At 60.3% G+C, this 19,269-nt stretch overlaps 5 protein-coding genes across 5 annotated transcripts; 2 read left to right on the plus strand and 3 right to left on the minus strand.

The window, feature by feature from the left end:
• Positions 1 to 192: 192 nt before the first annotated feature.
• BJ171DRAFT_488495 (uncharacterized protein) lies at positions 193 to 8,299 on the minus strand. The gene is made up of 5 exons (XM_053109379.1): positions 7,784 to 8,299; positions 7,037 to 7,445; positions 6,535 to 6,842; positions 2,804 to 6,414; positions 193 to 2,578 (listed from the first exon to the last, which is right to left on the minus strand). The coding sequence occupies exons 1-5, from the start codon at positions 7,882 to 7,884 to the stop codon at positions 342 to 344; spliced, it is 6,666 nt and encodes a 2,221-aa protein (XP_052971178.1). The 5' UTR covers positions 7,885 to 8,299; the 3' UTR covers positions 193 to 341.
• A 536-nt stretch (positions 8,300 to 8,835) lies between these two features.
• Positions 8,836 to 9,870, minus strand: BJ171DRAFT_577449 (uncharacterized protein; the record flags this gene model as incomplete). Its single annotated transcript, XM_053113811.1, has 5 exons — positions 8,836 to 9,027; positions 9,146 to 9,180; positions 9,294 to 9,416; positions 9,514 to 9,567; positions 9,795 to 9,870. The coding sequence occupies 5 exons, from the start codon at positions 9,868 to 9,870 to the stop codon at positions 8,836 to 8,838; spliced, it is 480 nt and encodes a 159-aa protein (XP_052971179.1).
• A 4,547-nt stretch (positions 9,871 to 14,417) lies between these two features.
• BJ171DRAFT_557680 (uncharacterized protein) lies at positions 14,418 to 16,041 on the plus strand (the record flags this gene model as incomplete). Its single annotated transcript, XM_053113106.1, has 5 exons — positions 14,418 to 14,552; positions 14,675 to 14,944; positions 15,063 to 15,147; positions 15,341 to 15,553; positions 15,728 to 16,041. The coding sequence occupies 5 exons, from the start codon at positions 14,418 to 14,420 to the stop codon at positions 16,039 to 16,041; spliced, it is 1,017 nt and encodes a 338-aa protein (XP_052971180.1).
• Positions 16,042 to 16,126: 85 nt separating this feature from the next.
• BJ171DRAFT_175323 (uncharacterized protein) lies at positions 16,127 to 17,294 on the minus strand. The gene is made up of 4 exons (XM_053106013.1): positions 17,110 to 17,294; positions 16,763 to 16,949; positions 16,417 to 16,588; positions 16,127 to 16,327 (listed from the first exon to the last, which is right to left on the minus strand). Exons 1-4 carry the CDS (start codon positions 17,245 to 17,247, stop codon positions 16,213 to 16,215), a joined length of 612 nt encoding a protein of 203 aa, XP_052971181.1. The 5' UTR covers positions 17,248 to 17,294; the 3' UTR covers positions 16,127 to 16,212.
• Positions 17,295 to 17,421: 127 nt separating this feature from the next.
• On the plus strand, positions 17,422 to 19,190 carry BJ171DRAFT_488544 (uncharacterized protein). The gene has a single exon (XM_053109380.1). The coding sequence runs from the start codon at positions 17,502 to 17,504 to the stop codon at positions 19,017 to 19,019; it is 1,518 nt and encodes a 505-aa protein (XP_052971182.1). The 5' UTR covers positions 17,422 to 17,501; the 3' UTR covers positions 19,020 to 19,190.
• The last annotated feature ends 79 nt before the right edge of the window (positions 19,191 to 19,269 follow it).

Here is a 19,269-nt window from a genome sequence, read left to right on the forward strand (position 1 = left end):
GGCTTGAGCCATCGGGGAGGTGCGATATGCTGCGATATCGTGCAAATGTCGGCGCATCCGGGATCGGATCTGTGCCCGAATCGCTGCGGGCTGGATGCAGACCTGCGAGTCGCTTCCTGGGTCCTGAATACACACCTCACCCACCCATTCCACTCGGGCAACGCATCGCCTCACGGGCCAGGCTATCGCGGATTGGGCTCAAAAATGCAGTCGCATGTGTATTGTTGGTTTGCGGCTGCGGATGCGACAAAAGTACATGCTTGGCTCTCGTCCAACCAGGTTGTGGCCGGACAAGTGCCCTTGGTTTTGATTTGACCGGGTTCCGCCACCACCGGGCCCGGCTAGATGGGATTTGGTCCTTCTGCAGGATCCAGCGGGCCGCCTTCGGCAGCACTCCACCCCTTTGGCGCAGGCACGGTGCTGCTGCTGCTGTTGCTCGTGGGATTGCCCTCGCCCGATACTGGTGGGCTCGCCGATTTCCGAGGCCGCAGCGGGAACTCGTAGATGGCTTCCTCGCTCCGGGCCGGACCAGAGGATCGGTACGGCGGATCAAACGGCGACGCAGATCGCACCGACGATTCGCCGCCGCTGTGCACACCCGCTAGGTTGCTTGGGTAGCTTGTCGACGGGGGCAGCGGATCAGTCGGCGACGAGCTGCGTCCGGGCTTGGACTGCGGGTACTGCTGATGTGCATACATGGGCGACGAAGCCCGGCGCTGGCTGGGCTCCGGACGGTACGGCGAGTATGCCCGGTGCGTCTGGTGGATCGCCTGAGGACTTGCGTGGGGAGAATGGTGCGGCGGAGCGCTCGGGGAGCGGGTCTTGGAGCTGCCGTGAGTAGATGCAATCTCGGCGTTGTGCATCGAGTCGGGCTGTCTGGGTGCGCTTGTCGGTTGCGTCGACTCGATCACCAGCCCGACCGACATGCGCGACGCAGAGCCGCGACTCGGATCGGCGCCATGATCGCTTGGTTCCGGGTTCGACGATGCCGATCCAGAGGCCGATAGCGCCACCGGTGCCTGGGCAGATGCTCTGGGCTCGGACAGACCTCCAGAGGGAAGGCCCGCGGCTGCATGGCTCTTGAACCGGTCCGGGTCCTCGCTCGGGGCTGGGATCCGTGCTGCGACTTCGGCGTGGACAGGCTCGGGCGGTGGCGGGCGTGAGATAGGCAGCTCCCGATCGCCTGGGGCCGGCTGCAACGGTGGCAGCGACATGGTCATCGGCGGCGGGGGATGCGACATGTAGCTCGCCGGGTTGGAGGGCAGAGGCCCGGCATGCGAGATAGGTACTGGCGGCGTCTTGAGGCGGGAAGAGCTTGGGAGGCCGTGCTGGTGTGAAAGGTGGTGGTGGAACATGGACGGCGAGCCGGTCGCGGACTGGGTGACCGGCGGCACCGATGGCGGTCCATGGAAGGGCCCCGCAGGATAGAGCGGAGGCAGCTGGTGGCCTGGGAAGGCGGCGAGCGGCGCACCAAGGGGCGGGATTCCATGGGGGCTGTAGCTCGGCGTGGCCGACGTGGTTGCGGGCGGGGGCGGGGCCGGAGGAGGCGTGCGACCGTAGAGAAAGTCGCTGTAGCTCGGATACGCCTCGCTCGAAGTACCCCGGGGACCAACGGGCATGCTCGCCGGGCCCGACGGCGGCGGCGGGGTGGGTGTTGGTGGTTGCGGGGGCGGCTGTGTGTAGTATCGGATGCTGGAAGCGGGGCCGTAGGGTGGCGGGCTGCGGATGTATCCAGGGTGCGAGGCCGAAGGATGTTGGAGTGGGCCGTAGTGCGCGTGGTACTGGCCGGGGTACTCCGGCCCCGGATACATGGGCGCTGGGCGGTGGCCATAGTGGGCCATGTGCGAGTGGCCCGAGGGATCCTGCGACGACGGCGGCAGCGGATACGGTGTGATGGGCCGCTGCGACGGCTCGGTCGTCCAGGGGGGCTGGTTGGGCTGCGGGTGTGATGGGTAGCGATGCCCATGCACGCGCGGCGAGGAGGACGCAGACGAGCCGACCGAAAACGACTCGATGTCGATGAACTTGCCCTGGCCCTCGCCGTGATCCTTGTGCAGCGACGGCCCCGGGTATCCCATGTGAATGTCGGTCCGCGGGGGCAACAGGGTGTGGTCGGGACGAGGCGATCGGCGCACCGCAGCACCGGGAGGGGGCCGGCCGAGCACTCGCCCACCAGACTCGGTGTCGTATGGACCAGGGGCACGCTCGTCGTCGGTGCCGGGGCCCTCGCCGTCTGCCAGTACACCAACCCCGGGGGTGGCGTCGATGCCGTTCATGACCTTCTCATCCTCCACCGGGAACCCGTTCTCCTCCAGGATCTTGTCAAAGTCCAGCTTGTGTCGGAAGTTGTGGTAGTAGTTGCGGATCTGGATGATCGACTTGGATCCGATGGCCTTGGCAATCATGTCCCAGTTGCGCCCGTACTTCTTGAGAGCATCCTTGAACTCGGACTTTTCTGCGATCGCCCAGTACGAGACGGTTTTGCGTGCCGTGCCGGCGCCGCTGCCATCGATCGGCTTGCCAGAACTGGGGCCAGCCAGCATCGCGTCTGTGGGAGTGGACGGAGGTGCATCGGGTCCTGCGGAAGTGATCCGGCCCGTAAAAGAGAGAAGCAGGCCAGCAGGCGGACGAGTGAGCGAATGCATGCCAACTCAGCGCGACAAGTCATCTCCATCAACAGCACCAGATCCGCAAAGCGCCGTTCTCGGATGTGGCGGCCTTGGCCCACAGAGAACCAGCGCTAGCTCCGGACTAATTGCCGGGCCGTGGAGACAGCATCATCGCCCGTGCACACGCAACTCACCCTTGTCTTTGCGGACCCGTCCTTTGCGCGCCTTCTTGGGGTCACCGGCGATGCTCGAGCCGCTGGGGAGGTCGTCGGCCGTCTCGGGAAAGTTGAGTACGCTCGAGATCGAAAGCGAGCTGCGCAAACCCACCTTGGCCTCGGTCTCGCCCGCATCGGCAACATCCTCTTGCGAGGGACCCTCCTCCTCGACGGTGCTGAGGACCGGCGCCTTGGCGCCAAAAGCCGACATGGCCGCCATCACGTTTGCGGCCTCTTCCATGGCCGGGTCCAGGTCCATATGCGACATGGACGACGTTCGCGAGTGCTGGGCACTCACGTCGAGTTTGGCGTCGACAGCCACGTATTCGAACCTGCTCCCAGCAGCCCTGGCTTCGCCATCAGAGGACACATGGCTGTGCTCGTGCAGAGATTCTTTGGACTCGGACCTAGATACGCTCTGTGCGACGCCAGTGTCCGCCAGGGCATGCTCATCGGTCGGCGGCCTGCCAGCACCACCGGCCTCGGGCACCGCGGCTTCGTCCTCCTTGTCTTTGGGCTTGATGATCTTGCGCTTCTTCTTGGAGCTCGGACCCATCGCCTGCACAAGCCCACCCAGGAGACTCGCCACGTCCTTGGAGGCATCCTGCTTGAGCCGGCGCTTGGTGTTGTTGTAGTAGTTGCGGCACTGGTCTTCGGATTTGGTGCCTACCGCAAGCGCGACCAGGGCAAAGTTGCGGCCGTACTTTTCGAATGCCGCCTGGGCGCGGATCTTGTCTTCGTCGGTCCAGCGCGCGACCTCCTCGATGTGGACGGGGCCGGTGCGAAGCGGCAGCGGCGGCGGCGGAGTCGATGTAACCGTTGGGGTCGATGCCCCCGACGGAGATGCAAGTGTCGCCGCCGGCTCGTCTTCCACCGAGCCACTATCGTCATCGAGGCCCTTCCCTTCAACCAGAGCCGCATCGTCGGCAACGTCCGCCGCCTTGGTTTCGATCTCGGGGAGTCGTGGGATGGACTTTTTGCGGACCTCGGGCGGCGCTGCAGCATCTTCCTTGGCTTCGCTCGCAGTGTCGCCAGGATGGGAGTCGTCTTCGCCGCCGGCATCCCTTTTGGCCTTTGCGTCTTCCTTTTCCTTGACCATCTCCTTGATCCGGTTCCGCCGACCCACACGACCGGCCTTGCTGTCGTCACCGCGCGGTCGCTTGGCTGCATTGGACCCAGAGTCGTTGGAGGCCTCGTCCTGCTGCCGCTCGTCCTTCCTGCTGCCTTCGACCGGCCGAGACCCGCGCGACAACGCCGAGGAGCTGTCCGAGATGAAATCACTCTCGACCGCGCTCCGGATGGGCTTCTGCCGGGGAGGCCCCTGCGCACCACCCTTGCGAATGACGCTGCGCGTGGTCCGGTCGGTGATCACGACCATATTCTGCTGCCCAGTTTTGAAGGGCCGTCCCAGGAACCGGAGGGCATCGTCGTGCTTCTTGCGGTAGAAATAGATCACACAATCATGCACTGTCTTCTTGGGCAGATGCTCCTTGATCTTGTGGAAGGTCTTGCCGTAGACAAGCAGCTTCTCCCAAAAGACGCGCTTCTCGGCCTCGGACCAGCTCTGGGTGCATCGCTGGTTGAACCGCACCAGTTCGCGCACGGGGTCCTGCACGAGTCCGTTGGAATTGCGATACTTGATCCCAACCAGGCTGGACGCGTATGTATCGCAGATCATCATCGGCGGATCCTTGGCGGCACGCAGTTCCTGGTTGAGGCGCTCTTCTTCGGATTGCTTGAGGCTCGCTAGATACGCTTGATAGGCCTCCTCGCTCAGGATGGCGTCCGAGTTTGGATTCATCCGGCGATTGGCCCGGCCGCCAAACGCGTCGCTCCCACCACCGAGACCCGCACTGCCGGCCCCGCCAAAGCTGACCGACGGAGACGAGAACGACGTGACAGCGCTCGAAGACGAGAACGGAAAGTTCTTTCGCTTCTGCTTCTTGAGCTTGATGCTCTCCTCGAGCTGCTCGATCTTCTTGGTCCAGGCTTGGTGGACGTCCTTGTATTGGCTCTGAAGGGCAAAACGGCGCTGGTAAGTGCGCTGGATGCGCTTGTGGACGATCCGCCGGAGAGAGTTCTCGTATCTGTTCTGGGTACGCAGCCGATGGAACTCAAAAACCCACTGCCGTCCGGCCTTGGTCTGCAGCCCTCCATCCATGTTTGGCAGCCGCATGTGCTCCGGCAGCGGATAGTGCTGCGCCAGAAGCAGACCCGTCGCTGCTTGCAATCGCTGCATGCATGCTTGATTCTCGTGGTAGATTCGCTTGTGCAAAGCCGGGTCGATGACCGAGGGCTTGCCGGTAATATCGCGGTCCTTGAGGAGGGCATGCGTCACAGCTGCGTCGTCGGGCCCGACCGCATACTCGGCCTGGCTGAGGATCGGCAGAATGTTGATGGCAGTTGGATCGCTGACCGAGTTGATGCGGCTGATCGAGAGCGTTGCATTCTTGTGGTGGACATATACTGTTGAGATGGATCCGCCTGCGGCACATGCGTCGATATCGAGAGACTCGGCTCCATTCGGCTGGTCCGAAACGGGCACCGAAAACTCGTCCACAGAGGACGACCGCGACCGATTCAGCTCGTCCGAGTTTATCGGCACGGGCGAAGTCGAAAACGATCGACTCGTAATCGGAGCAGGTCGAAACGGGCTAGGATGCTTGGCCGCTCCGTTCAGCATGACGGAGCCACTCTCGACCTCTTCTTCCACCACAGTCTCGGTCATATGCTTGGGATCCTCGTCCAACAGTGACTCGGAGGAGGGCGTCGCCGGTAGCGAGTGCGAGTCTGCCTCAGTCCGGGTTGGTTCGTCTGTCCTTGAAGCACTCACAGCGGGAACAACGCTTGGGGGTTCCGAAAGTCGAGCGTGAGGCTGGCTTGGAGGTTCTGCTGAGCGGCGCCAGCGCCCATGGACATCCTTCGCCCTATTGTCATGCTGCATATCACCGTGGTCAGGGTCGACAGAGCGCTGGCGAGACGAGTGCGCAGGGTCTCGGTGATAGTGACCCACTCCGTTTTCGATCTCGTCCTTGGGGTCAAAACCAATCAGGCGTGGGCTCGGAGAGGCAGATGGCATGGGCTTGGAATACGACTCGCGCTGCGGCTCGGTCCGGTACGGCTGCCGTTTCTCAGGCGTGTAGTCCATGAAACCGGCGGATCCCGACCGCCCGATTGATTCAGGATGGATGGGTTTGGCGCGGCCGCCATTAGCAAGATAGCGATGGCTCGTCTCGTGGCTATGATGCAGATGCGGGTCCAACGAGCCTGGGTCGCCATCTCTTGTCTTGGGAGGGTAGGAGGCGGAAAGGGCAGCTGACTTGGGATAGCCCCACCCCGACGATGCTGCAAGGTGTGGCGGTGTTGGCGGACGCCGAGTTTCCGGTCCTTGCGAGCTCAGGGAGATGCCGCCGCTTTCTTCGTTAAAGGACTTTGAGGTTGCCCTGGAATACGATAGGGATGGGTGCGGAGGAGAAGACCGTCCAGACTCTGGCCGCCGCGGGTAGTAGCCGCGGGATGTGCTCGTGGCGTAGTCGGTGTGATGCTCGCGCTGGGAGCTGACGCTTGAATATCGGGATGTTGGATAACCGCTGCAGCAAGGACATTCAGCAAAGGCTGGGAGCGTTAGAGTTTGCAGTGAAACGCGGGCACCTTCGGGCTGCACAGAAACCGCTCCCTCACAAACTTGTCCAGCCGACACGGATACATACGACATGGGTCGATCGAAGGACCGTCCTTCTGGCTCGCGATAGGATCGCCCAGACATATCGCCGCGGTCTGATGCCAAGGAAGAGTCGTCGAGATAGCCCTGCTCGTCAGTGTCCCTCGAGAGTCGCATCGAATACGGGTTCGAGAGTCTCCGGCCGCGATCGACGCGATAGGACTCATCGGGACTCTGTTTCGGAAAGCCGGGCTCTCCGTGTCCGTGGCCAGTCGAAGGCGGCGACATATTTGAGTGGTGGGCCCGTGGTGGTGATGCAGAGTATCCGTAGCGACCCGGATAGCCGTAGGACCGATGCTGTGGAGGACGATCCGCAAACAAATGGAAAGCGTCAGCCGCGCTGAAAATCGGACGCACCAGTAGGCCAGAATCGACGCCTATCGTCCGTTCCTGCGGCATCAAACACGGCCGACGACGTGCTGTAAACGCTCGCCAGTCTTCCAGCACGGGCAGCCGCAGTCCTCCATCTCGGCGATACAGCTGGTACGTACACTTGCATCCCTATCGTGACTGCTCGACGATCCCGAGCCGCGCGGGCCGTATTCCATAAAGTGGTCGTTCCCGTCTCGGGACCCGGACCCCGAATACGGGTAGTATGGTCTGGAGGACAACGACGAGGAGGACGAGGACGAGGGCGCCAAGTATGGGTTTCCGGCGTATCCCGCATCGCTGCTTTTCTTGTCGGCTGACGACAACGGTGCTGGCGGTGGGCCCGGGTATTTCCGTGATCCGTACGGGGCCGGCGGCATTGGTGCAGAGAGGGACGCTGATGATTTAGGCTCCCGGTACCCGGAAAAGTGGTCTGGATGCTCGGGTTGCTCAGGGCCCATGTAGTTGGTGGATCGCTTGTTGTAGGGGTCGTCGTCTTGATCGGGGAACCAGGATCGGATGTAGCCGCGGCTGCAGTGGCAATGGGAGATACGGAAACGAGAGAACCAGAAGGGCCCATGCACATAACCCGGCATTGGCATGGCATTGGCACGGCGTCAGCACGATATCGACACGGCAGCCAGCGACATCATGGCCGTGTTGAGATCACGACCAGGCCGACATCCGCAGGAGACGCTCGTTTATTTCACGGAGACAGGCTGGGATGAGCGTGATCCATCCGATCGCGATCAGGCCAGCGGGCCGAGTGGGATCGGGATCGGGATCGGGATCGGGATAGGGATAGGGATCGGGAGTGGGGAGGTTCAGCGGGAGCAGAAGAGCAGCACAGAATCCCGCGGCAAACAAACCTTTCTCGAGACCCGGCGTGGTGATGGCTTTTGGGATCGGACTGGTACCGACTCGACGACGAAAACGTCGAGTGCGGCGATGCGTAGTGCAGCTCTTTCATTGCAGCAGAGGATGCAGTGGCGATACGTGAATTTATGCAGTGGAGTGGTGGTCGAAAGGGAAAGCGAAAGCAGCCGGGCGCCTTCGTGTCTTGATGCGTGGATGGATTGACGAGCAGCGATCGGACAAGCGCAATCAGAACAGAGGTGTCCGATTATAAACCGTCATCTGGCAATCAGATTGATGTGTGGAGGGCAATGTGCGTTAGCCACGAAGAGGCAGCCGAAGAGAGCCCGAGACAATCCGAGAGAAATCCACGCCGGATTCAAGCTTCAAGGCCCCCCGCTCCCGACAACAGCAATCAGGCAGCGCTGAGGGCGGGTGCGGCGAGGGAATCAAGCCGACGGCAAGCACGGCGGATCACGGCCCAGGAGCAACGGATAGAATGTCACAGCGCAGACACAGCGAGCGGCCCCGTTGGCAAAGACCCACAAATATGTCGGCGACCCGGCCCGAGACAGAGGGGGAAGGCAGTCGAGAGAGAGGGCGGCTGGCCAGTGAGGGCCAAAGAACAGAGGAAATCCAAAAAGCAAACGGCACCGATGTATTACATAAGCGTGACACGCACCAGCCGCACACTGGCTGGCCAGAGTGCAGGCGGCCACGGTGCCGCCCAAGCAGTGCCAATCGGTGTCCGAGTGGTATTCAAGTGGTATTCAAGTGGTGTCCAAGTGGTATTCAAGTGGTATTCAAGTGGTGTCCAAGTGGTGTCGAACAGTGCCATGCTCCAGGGCGATGGGACAGCGTTGGGTGCCGGTCTGGTCTGTCGGAGGGCCTGCTCGGTGGCTCGGCATGTCTTGACGGGTTGCGGTGAAGCTTGCCGCAGTGGTTCTGGCCCTGGTCCTGGTCCAGGTGCCCGTACCACCGGCCTCATACACCATCGCCGGGCCGACAGCCAAGCCAGGGGTGAGCAGCCAGCGCGACCAATGCGACCAGCGAGCCGGCTGTGCCCTCAGTTTCGTATCTCGTTCGCGAGGCTGGTGCCGGTGCCCTTGAAGAACATGCCGACCCAGCACTCGCTGTTCTTGTCGATGTACCTGCCCGGGCCATGCATCTTGTTGTTTTCCCAGTCGCCGGAATACTGCGAGTTGTCGGGCCAGTAATATGAGCCGGCCCCGCTGTATCGGTTTTCCTTCCACATGCCCTGACATTGCCGATCGGGTGGACATGTGCAGTCAGCTCCGAGGGCCGATGAGCCAGATGAGCCAGATGGGCATCAGGGCCACGGCCCAGCCAGACGAGCAGCAGCCCGGACAGCATACCTCGTAGACTGCGCCGCTGGGGTAGTCCATTTTTCCTGCAGACCAAACGACAGTTCAGCGGACTCGGCATTTGCTCAGCTATAGATCATCGTCTCGCTGGATAGCAGCACAACAGTGCCAAGGCAAGTCCGACGGCATGTTCAGTTACCCTTTCCGTGCATCTTGTCCATCTCCCAAGCTCCGGTGTACTTGCATCCCGTCGATCCGCACGTATAAGTGCCCTGGCCGTGGCGAACGATGACTGCCCCTTCAAGTTCTTTGAACTCGCCATCTGTGCGGTGACGAGTCGGTGCATAATGGGCTGTGATTAGAGCAGAGGGACAGCCACAATATACTCGGGCATCGAGCAATGGGACCAGGATTCGTACCGTAGCGCGAGCCGTCCTGGAAAATGAAGACGCCGCTCTTGCTGGTTGGCAGGGCTGGAAAGATGCGGCAGTCAGACTCCCGCCGGCATGTCCTCACGGCCAGACCGAACGACACCACGGACAACTCGTCTTTGCGGCGCAGACTCAACAGCGCAACTCAAATCTACATCACTGGCGCTGCATTTGGCCACGCAGACAAACACCACCGGCATATGCTGTCCGACCATCTCCTCCAACACATCACCCTGGCCTCGCATCACACCCGCGTGGGCCCGACTTACTGCTGCCGGAATCTGGCCGGCCGCTGCCTTTGCCGCTCTGCTTGGCACTCTTTTCGCGTTTCTTGGAGTTGTCCATCACGGGTGAGTGGAAAGGAAACCGGCGCTTGGGTGCAAAGGCGTCGCGAAAGGAGGTCAGCACGGAGTAGTGCTGAGAATGCCGAGCATGCAGGCAAGGCAGATGGCGCCGAGAATGCAAGGAATGCTGAGGAGTGCCGAGCAAGGGAGTGAAGTATATTGCGCATACCGGAGCTGCTGGGAATGTGGTCTCGGCGACGGGACAACACAAGCAGGATTCTGTCTTGAGCAGCGGCAGACAAGGCGAGTGGGCTGGGAAGCGGCGCCCGCACGCCCGGAGAGTTTCGGCGGCGCAATCACATCATGGCCCGAGATTACAGGCAATCCAATAAAAAACGGGACACCCGGGTTTTGACCATTGATCGAATATTTTGTTACCCAAAACCATCGCGCGCTGGCCATGACCATTCGCCACACATCCGACTTTCGCACCGCCGCATTGCGATGCTACGCCCTCATCCATAGCCTGCGTAAGGTCGCCTCCATATTCAGTGTATCCAAGAGCACCATCCATCGATGGCACCGAGGATGCAAGCTGGATGACCCATCCCGGGTCCCAGCTCGCAGATCCACTTTCTTCGAGCAGGCATGTCCAGTCATTCGCACCCTGATTGAACAGGACCCGTTCCAGACTGGTCCTGTGTTGCGATGCAAGCTCGAGTCCATCCTCCAGAGGAAAGTATCACTCTCACTCTGCCACACTGCCATCCAGCGAGCAGGTCTCTCTCACAAGAGAGCAACACACCTCTACAAGTCCAAGCGACTGGATGAGCGAGTGGCACAGTTCAGGGACCAGGTCCGCTCCATCGACCCACGACGATTCGTTTTTGTCGATGAGACGGGGATCAGGAAATCCATTTTCCCTCTTTACGGATACTCACCGAGGGGTGCTCCGCTTCGCCAGCGCAATCACATGAAACACAAGTCTGTCTCAGCTGCATTTGCCATCAACCACTCTGGTGTGCTGCATCGCATGTACATCCCCACATCATTCACGACACACTCGATGGTCGAGTTCTTTGAGCGAGCGGCCTTCCCAGACGACTCTGTGGTTGTGATGGACAATGTCAGCATGCACAAGACAATGGCTGTCCTGGACTGCATCGAGCGCCGAGGATGGTCAGTGATCTTCACCCCACCTGCCTCACCCGACTTCAATCCCATCGAAAACTTCTTTGGGATTGTGAAGCATCAGTACAGGAAGGCGGCAGCGCTGAATGCGTCCGAGGGGTTCAGAGTCGGGATGGTGACCCTGTTTGAGTCCGCCGTTCGGAGGGTGCTTCCAGATGTCTTCCCACGGCTGATTGAGCGAGCGATGCGCTTCTGGGGTTGAGTTCCCTCCAATCAAGCCGCCATTTTCGCGTTCACATCCCTGGCTTGAACCTCTCGGCGATTTTTGAACAGGGTCACTTCCCCAACCAGCCCGCGCAGACGGGTTCCTGCTCTCGGGTATAAATGCCACACCTTCGTCCTGCTGCTTTCTTCCCTCATCTCGCCTTGATCTGATCATCGCGCCATTGTACGATAAAAAAGTCTCTGTTCTGACCAGTACCACTGGCAGGCATCCAGCATCCTCTGCCCCCATGCCTCCGAAGCGCAAGGGTACCGGTGATGACCAGCCTCGGCCACCCAGGCCCAAGAAAGCCAAGTCACAGTCGGAGCCTGTCTCTGGTTCGTATTCTGACCCCACGCATGCTTGGTCGTCTGTTGCTCCGTCGCTCACCACCACTGCTTCTGCAGATCCAATGGATGTCGATCCCACCGAGCCTGGTCCATCTACTTCCTCGAGTACCGGCAAGCGATGTCGCCAGAGCGATGGCACCGATCACGAACGTTGCAACACCAGCAAGTGTCCAAAATACCGGCCCCTCAAGAGTTCTGTCGTCCCACTCGTGGATGGAAGGTCATCCGCCCCTCAGTTCAGCTGCTTCAAGCAGACGATGGATGGCTGTTGTCTCAATCCCGCTCTCCGCGACAAGATCCAGGCCACCGTCGAGGCCATGACCCAGATCCAGTTCGAGGCATCCAGGCTGCTCAACCTGCACATCCTCCGGTGCATCGAGCAGGATCTTCCCGTCCCCGTCATCTCCAAGTCCACCCCTGCTTTCATCCGCCAGTGCTTTAAGATCGTCCAGGCCGATGTGCTCTCCCCGACCAGGGATACCAAGAAATACAACGAGCATCTGGTCGCTTCCTTTCGCGACTACCAGACCACTCGGCACGCAGACCTGCCTCCGGCCCCTCGTCTGCCTGATGGTGCTCACAGTCAGCTTCTCACTCTCGCTGTCAACGCCTATGCTACCAACTGCACCACCCACCTCGATCTGGCCTACTGGCGACTCCTTCGCCGCTTCTGCGCTGCCGTCTTCCCAGCCAACAAGCATAAGCACGAAGCCATCGAGGCCTGTCTCGAGCTCTTCGAGAAACCAGGGCAGACTCCACCCAAGGCCGATCTCGAGTTCCTCTATCCCGACTTTGGCCACGTCCTGGACGAGTTTCGGTACAGCAACGACCAGGACCGCTTCCGGGCCCTCCATCGCCTCTCACACCATGTGAGAATCCTCGCCCGAGACAAGATGGTCGACAATGTCCACAAGTGGATCGACTGTGACATGCCCGCCCTCCGAGTCACCGAGCTGCAGCGCCAGGCCAAGCTGGACGAGCTCACTGCCCGAGGCATTCCCTCCGACGACAAGAGGTTCACCAAGGCCAAGTCTGAGCTCGGCACCACCAAGTCCAAGATCAACAAGCTGGCATCCAGGATCAAGTGGGCTCTCAAGCAGCTCGCTCTTGACACTCCTCCGGCCGTGTGCACGATGGTTCCTCTGTGCACTGCCACGGCCAAGTATGTCAAGATCGACACGGTCACTCTCTGGGAACTCCTGGGTCCAAAGAAACGCCTTGGACTCACCCGGGACAAGCTCAAGGAACAAGGTGATGACGGTGTCAACAACCAGGATCGTCTCTGGCGCAGTTGCTTCAAGTTGCGTAGTTCCCTCTTCCGTGACCGGGATATCAATCACAAGCTGTTCAACTACGAGATCAGCACCGATGGCATTGGATGCACCATCGGCCTCGTCAAGTTTCTGCCTCGAACCGATCGCACCGAGACCTCCGAGCCTCCTCCGACCGCCGAGCAGCGCATCCAGGCCCACATCGGCGACCCAGACCCCGATCGCACCACTTGGATTGGCATCGATCCTGGAGTCGGCTCCATCTTCACGGCGGTCATCCAAGCACCGGGCCACCAAGACGAGGTGGTCTCATTCTCCAATGGCCACTACCAGCACATGTGTGGCCATACGTCCGACACCAAGTGGCACAACACCATGAAGTATCGACTCAGCATCGAGACCTGGATGTCGACCACCCCCTCGCCCAAGGTGTCGTCCTCGGAGGCTTTCAAAGTCCATCTCACCCATGTCCTGCGACCGGAGCTGCGAGTGCAGCTCGACTTCCACCTTGGCAAGAAGGCCCGTCACCATCGATTCACGGGCCACAAGAGGCGCCAAGTGGCCGTCGACAGGATGTGCAAGGCCGTCCTGAAGCACGCCCCGATACGGACCGATGTGGTGATCGCCTTTGGCAATGCATCATGGCGACAGGGCAAGGGCTATGCATCCAGCCCTCGGAGGCAGCGATTTGCTCGGTACTTTGAGCAGTTCGAGCACCACCGACGCCGTCCCAATCACCATCATGGAAGTGTCAAGGTGGCCTCGACGAACGAGTTCAACACCTCGCAAGTGTGCTCCAAGTGCCTGGAGCCAGTTCGGTTGGAAGGACTCGATGCGCCCAGTGTTGCGAATTCCCACTTTGTCAGGAGCTGCAAGAATCCCAGCTGCCAGACGGTGTGGAATCGCGACGTCAATGCGGCGCGCAACATGATCACAGTATGCAGGTCGATTGTGGAGACCGGAGAGCGACCGGTGGTCTTCACTCGGAGGCTGCCAAAGTGATCTGATCTATTTCTTGTGGCTTTGCTTGACGCATGCCATCACATACTACCTGTTCATGGAAACGGCTATATTGTCCCGTTTTTTTCTGAATAAAGTGTAGGCCGGGAGACTGGCCAATGTGCGACAGCGCTCATTTTTTTCTGTGCGCCCAGCCGAGTACCTCCCAGCAAGGTTTCGCTCGTCCACGGCCCCATATCAGCCCAGGAGCCCGCCACAGACCCTCGCCTCGACTCGCAGCATCGGCAGCCCGTCCAGAAACCCAGCATCGACGACCAAGGCTCAGGCTGCCGATCCAGGGCATACGAGCTTCCGATCCAGGCATCTGCAGTCCGTCTATCGCCCAACCAAACTCCGTTTTCCTTGGCATTTCGCAGCCATGTCCTCTCCTGCCCAAGCCGTAGTTGCCGAGAGTCTCGATGCGCATGTCGATGCGAATGTCGGTGCGCATGTCGATGCGAATCTCAGTGCGAATCTCGATGCCACCCAGCCCGAGATTGCCCTGGACGTGCACAGTCCAGAGGACCATGTCCGGGCAAGCCAGGAAGTCCCGCAGGTCGATCCGCTGGCGCTCGGTCGCTTCCGGAAAGAGTCGATGGAAATCAAAGCTCTGCGCAAGAGCGGCAAGAAAAAGGTCGCCCAGTTCTACGAAGAGCAGAACGAGCTGATCGAGGAGTTGCTCAAGCCCATCGATTACAAGGACGAAGATGAAGAGGCCCGTCTGCTGAAGGTGAGCCCGCAATGCACTGCATCACAACGGATTGCACTGCAACAGTCAACCGCCAGACTGACGGCCTGCCTACTCGGCCACTCGGCGCCTGGCTCATCGCATCGGGCGGCTCTCTCCACCAGCTCAAGATAGCCGTCTATGGCTCTGTGGGCGCCAATGTCCTGCTGTTCTTCCTGCAACTCTACGCCGCATTGGCATCCAAGTCGCTTTCGCTGTTTGCCACGATGGCAGATGCCTTCATGGATCTGGCCTCGTCCCTCGTGTTGCTTCTGGCCGCCCATGCTGCCACCAAGAAGGATCTGCATCGCTATCCGACCGGCAAGACCAAGCTCGAGACGGCCGGCATCATTGTCTTTTCCAGCTTGATGGCGACAGTTTCGTTCCAGCTGATTGTGAGTTGTCTCAGCACCGTGTGGGTGTCTGTGAATGTAGTGCTTGGGCTGCTGCTGCTCCGCTTCCGATGCATCCACTCGTACTCACGGCTGCTCCCTCTCTTTGACGTGCCGCCAGGTCGAAAGTATCCGCAATCTCTCCCAGCAATCCACCGATGTCGATGTCAGCCCCGTGGGTCTCACCTGCGTTGGTGTTGCGCTGGGTAAGTCGATCGAATCGATCGAGTCGCTGTCCATCGAGGGCTGCCTTCGCTTGCACACCCGTCGACCGACACTACAATGCAGATGATGTGAAATGCGATGCAGGCTACAGCGCAATGCGCGACGGGCGACATGCATCACATTCTGCAAACGTCCTATCGGGCTGCAGACGGCTGACAAACTCTCGCCATCCAGCCACAAAGGCAGGCCTGTTTCTGTACTGCTCGGCGCTTTCCCAGTACCAGAGCGCCAGGGTTCTGGCAACCGACCACCGCAACGACATCATCGTCAATGGCTTTGGCATCGCCGCCTCGGTGATCGGCAAATACTATTTGTGGTGGATCGATCCCGTTGGCTGCATTCTCATTGCTCTCCTGATTCTGCGGTCATGGACCCAGACGGCCTGGGGTAAGCTATCGGCGACGTATTGCCTTCCTCCACTGCCTTCCTCCGCGGCCTTCCTCCACTGCCTTCCTCCACTGCCTTCCTCCGCAGCCTGGCACTGTCCGGTGGACAAACGATCAGAGTCCCTTTGGCTCACGCACGCTGCTTTGCGGTCACCTCCCGATACATTTCCACCAGAGCACATTTGCAAGATTGTCGGCGAGACGGCCGAAGTTCCGTTCCTCAAAAAATGCACCTACGTGGCTCTCACGCACGACCCCCGCATCGACCAGGTCGATACTTGCTACGCCTACCACTCGGGCGACAAGTTCTTTGTTGAGGTCGATGTTGTCCTCAACGCCGACATGAAGCTCCGAGAGGCACACGACATTGGCGAGAGCCTGCAAATGAAGTTTGAAAGCCTCAGCGATGTCGACCGGGCCTTTGTCCATCTGGATTTTGAATCTGCGCATACCCCCGAGCACCGGGAGAAGGACAAGCGATCGATGTGATCGTGCGGGACCGTGTTTGCGCAAGCCTGTCCGAGGATCGCCCCCGCGACTACTTCGATGCGTCCGTCTGCCGCGATGATATCGCCCGCGGCGGTGAATATTGTCTGCCACTTCCTGGGAACCATGGATGCCCTTGCATCCGCTCGTGTTCATTCCGCAATCGTTGCAAATCTATAATACCTCCAAATATCCGCACTCCTCGCACTCGATCAGAACGGTCTGGACAAAGCCAGGCACAGGCAGCGCCGGCGGCTGCTTGAGGGTGAGTTTGCAGGAGCATCCAACACTGGAATGACGGACGCACATCAGCACATCGGCGGCATACGGGTGCATTGGTATTCGCTGGCTCTATCTTTCGTCGACCGCTGAACGCACCTGTGGTCCTGCCGAGCCGCCTCGATCTGTCGACACATCTGGGCCAGGGTGATGCTGTCGACCGAAGTGTGCAGCCAGAACCGGCAGCTTGCGCAATAGATGACCGCTCCTCGTCGCTCGATTTCGGAGAGGGTGCAGATGGGGCAACATTGGCGCTCTGCCGGCATTCGATCTGAAAAGGATGGGAGTCACTCCTGCCATCAGCGAGAGAGAAATGAAGCCACCATCGACCATCCATGATGCCGATCGGTGCTGTCGGTGCTGTCGGTGCTGTCGGTGCTGTCGGTGCTGTCGGTGCTGGTGCAGCCAACAGACAGTGCTGCACAATAGTCTCTCAGCAACTGACCACGGAGGCTCCAGACGTGCTGCTGAATGTCGGCGCCAAACTCAGCCAGAAAGTTGCGAAACTCTTGCCGGGCAGCGTTGTCAAGAGGCATTGGGCTCGAGTCCAGACTTTCACGATGTTGCCGAGCAGGGGATGGCAACGACGATGCCGCCGCAAGCCATTCGTTTTCAATAAAGTCGCATATTTGCTGAGGGCCCATGAGCGATCCATGGCGCGAACGATCATACATCACAGCGTTGGTATGGACATGTATCAAGCAGACGAGCACAGCCAGCGAGGGGAGGAGCACGGAGGATGGCAGCCGACACTGGGAAAGCGCAGAGCCCGCTCGTCTTGGCACGGCTTACGCTCTTGAGCCGCTTGGAGGACTCGGGGTCGCTTGGATCTGGCTCTCGGAACCGCTTGCGATTCGCCCAGAGCGAGGCAATGGCGTGCTCGGTCCAGAGCGAGTCGTCGGGCGAGACGGGCGCCGGCGACCGGGACATGGCTGGGCGATATCGAGCAGCAAGTCGGCCAGAACGCCAGGGTGCCGGTTCCCAGCGAGGAAAGCATTGGTTGCGCCGGCGCTGATTGGCTGCTATGTTTGGCAATCTTTTTTTTTTTCTGGACCACAACCGCGATCGTCGAGGCCGCCGATGCTGATGTCGATGCTTTCGCTCTCACACCCGCATCTGCAACACCCCCCCATCAGAGCCGGCACCGACAATCGCATACGATCTGCCATTGCCAAGCACTCCAGATGCCGTTCCATGCACTCATCCTCGGAGACGGAAACTTCTCCTTCTCCCTGGCGCTCGCCCGCCTGATCTTCCAGCCCAAGACCGGCGAGGAAGATCTGCAGCGCAACGCCCTGGCCTACCTGTCGCTGCCGTATCCGAGCCCAATCCCGACCTCGCAGATCTTCATCACGACAACGTCCTTTGATGGGCACGAGCAACTCGTCTCAAAGTACCATGATGCCGAGAGCATCCTTGCGGCCCTGGGCGAGTTCGAGAACGTCAAGTCGCTGCATGGCATCAATGCCTGGGAACTCCTCAAGCACTTTGGCCCGGCTGCCGAGGGCGACCAGCTGCAGTACCGGTACTTCCAGGAGGGCGGCTTTGACCGCATCATCTGGAACCACCCGCACCTGGGCACCGAGGACTTTCGTCTTCATCGCTTCCTGATGGCCCACTTTTTCGAGAGCGTCGCCAGCGTGCTGAAGCAGCCCGGATCCGATCTGCCCGACAGAGAGGATCGGGCTGACGAGGGCCAGGTCTGCGTCTCTCTCGTTCAGGGCCAGGAGGTGCGGTGGGATCTGGTCGCCCAGGCCGCCCGGTCCAACCTCGGTCTGTTCTCGTTCGACCCCTTTGACGAACGACACTGGCCCGGATACCTCTGCAAGCGAAACAACACCGGTCAGACCTTCAAGAACCTCAAGACCCAGCGCCGGATGGACTCGGAGATGAAGAGCCATGTCTTTCGCTTCGGCTTTGGCCCGTCCAGGGTCACGGCGCCATCGCACTCGATCACTCCCGCGGCCGCCCCGCTCCCAACTGAGGTGCCGGTGACGGCAACGCTCCTGCCGGATGAGATCATTGCCTCGCCTGCTGCCCCGGCCAGCAAGGTGGTCTGCCGGGACTGCGGCCGCCCCTTCAACTCGGAGCGAGGCCTCTCGACCCATCAACACATGGTCCACAGCCTCAAGCTCTACGGCAACGACTGGAACGACGTCGAGGCCAACCAGCACTCGTGCCCCGTATGCTCAAAGTCGTTCCGGAAGGCCTCGGATCTGTGGCAGCACCGGGTCAACAAACATACCACCGTTGACTCGCAGGAGCTGCCCAATGTGCCCTCCAACAACCTCACCCAGGAGGCTGAGGACGAGTACGACTACTATCCGTGCACGACCTGCGGCCAAGCGGTTGTTCGCCGCGACTGGGGGATGATGTTGCATCTCGAGACGCTCAAGCCCGCCATTGGTCTGACCATGACCTGCCCGCTCTGCAGCGAAAGTTTCATCGAGCAGCGAGCGCTGTACCAGCACTACCGGTACTGTCGCATCCAAAACGGGCTGGATGCCGGCTCGGTGCAGAATCTCCCTGTCGCTCCGCCGCTCTGGCGAGCACGAAAGGACGAGGTCGTCGGCCGAGGAAAGAAGAAGGACAGCCAGCGGGAGAAGCGACGGAAACGCGAGCTGGCCGAGGCCGAGATGCTCAAGAAGATGCAGGACTTGGCCCTGGAGACTCCGGAAGCAGCGGAGGAAGAATCAGAGTAATGGCGCTGGCGGTTCCTGGCTTGCGGGACATGTTCATGTCTTCCAATACATGTATCTGTGGTACACTGTACACATGGCAAATGGGACAGCTGCCCACAACCCATTTGTCGGCGTAGCATGCGATAGCATGCGTCTAGCTACGCCATAAGAAATAGAACAGATCACTTTGGCAGCCTCCGAGTGAAGACCACCGGTCGCTCTCAAAACGGGGTGTCCCATTTCATTTTGGAAACGCTGATGAGATCGATGT

The sequence above is a fragment of the Polychytrium aggregatum genome, assembly GCF_025602895.1.
Source record: "Polychytrium aggregatum strain JEL109 chromosome Unknown BJ171scaffold_3, whole genome shotgun sequence".
NCBI classification, from domain to species: Eukaryota; Fungi; Chytridiomycota; class Chytridiomycetes; order Polychytriales; genus Polychytrium; species Polychytrium aggregatum.

Excerpts from the sequence above, each read along its gene's own strand:
- BJ171DRAFT_488495 (XM_053109379.1), bottom strand. The coding sequence starts at position 7,884 with ATGAAAGAGCTGCACTACGCATCGCCGCACTCGACGTTTTCGTCGTCG. Across the intron at positions 7,446-7,783 it reads CACGCCGGGTCTCGAGAAAG|CCGCGGCTACATCCGATCCT; the intron begins GTTTGTTTGCCG and ends TTGCCACTGCAG. Across the intron at positions 2,579-2,803 it reads ACGGGTCCGCAAAGACAAGG|GACCCGATGCACCTCCGTCC; the intron begins GTGAGTTGCGTG and ends TCACTTCCGCAG.
- BJ171DRAFT_175323 (XM_053106013.1), bottom strand. The coding sequence starts at position 17,247 with ATGTCCCGGTCGCCGGCGCCCGTCTCGCCCGACGACTCGCTCTGGACC. Across the intron at positions 16,950-17,109 it reads CCTCCAAGCGGCTCAAGAGC|CAAATATGCGACTTTATTGA; the intron begins GTAAGCCGTGCC and ends ATGGGCCCTCAG. Across the intron at positions 16,328-16,416 it reads GCGGCTCGGCAGGACCACAG|TGTTGGATGCTCCTGCAAAC; the intron begins GTGCGTTCAGCG and ends CCGTCATTCCAG.
- BJ171DRAFT_488544 (XM_053109380.1), top strand. The coding sequence starts at position 17,502 with ATGCCGTTCCATGCACTCATCCTCGGAGACGGAAACTTCTCCTTCTCC.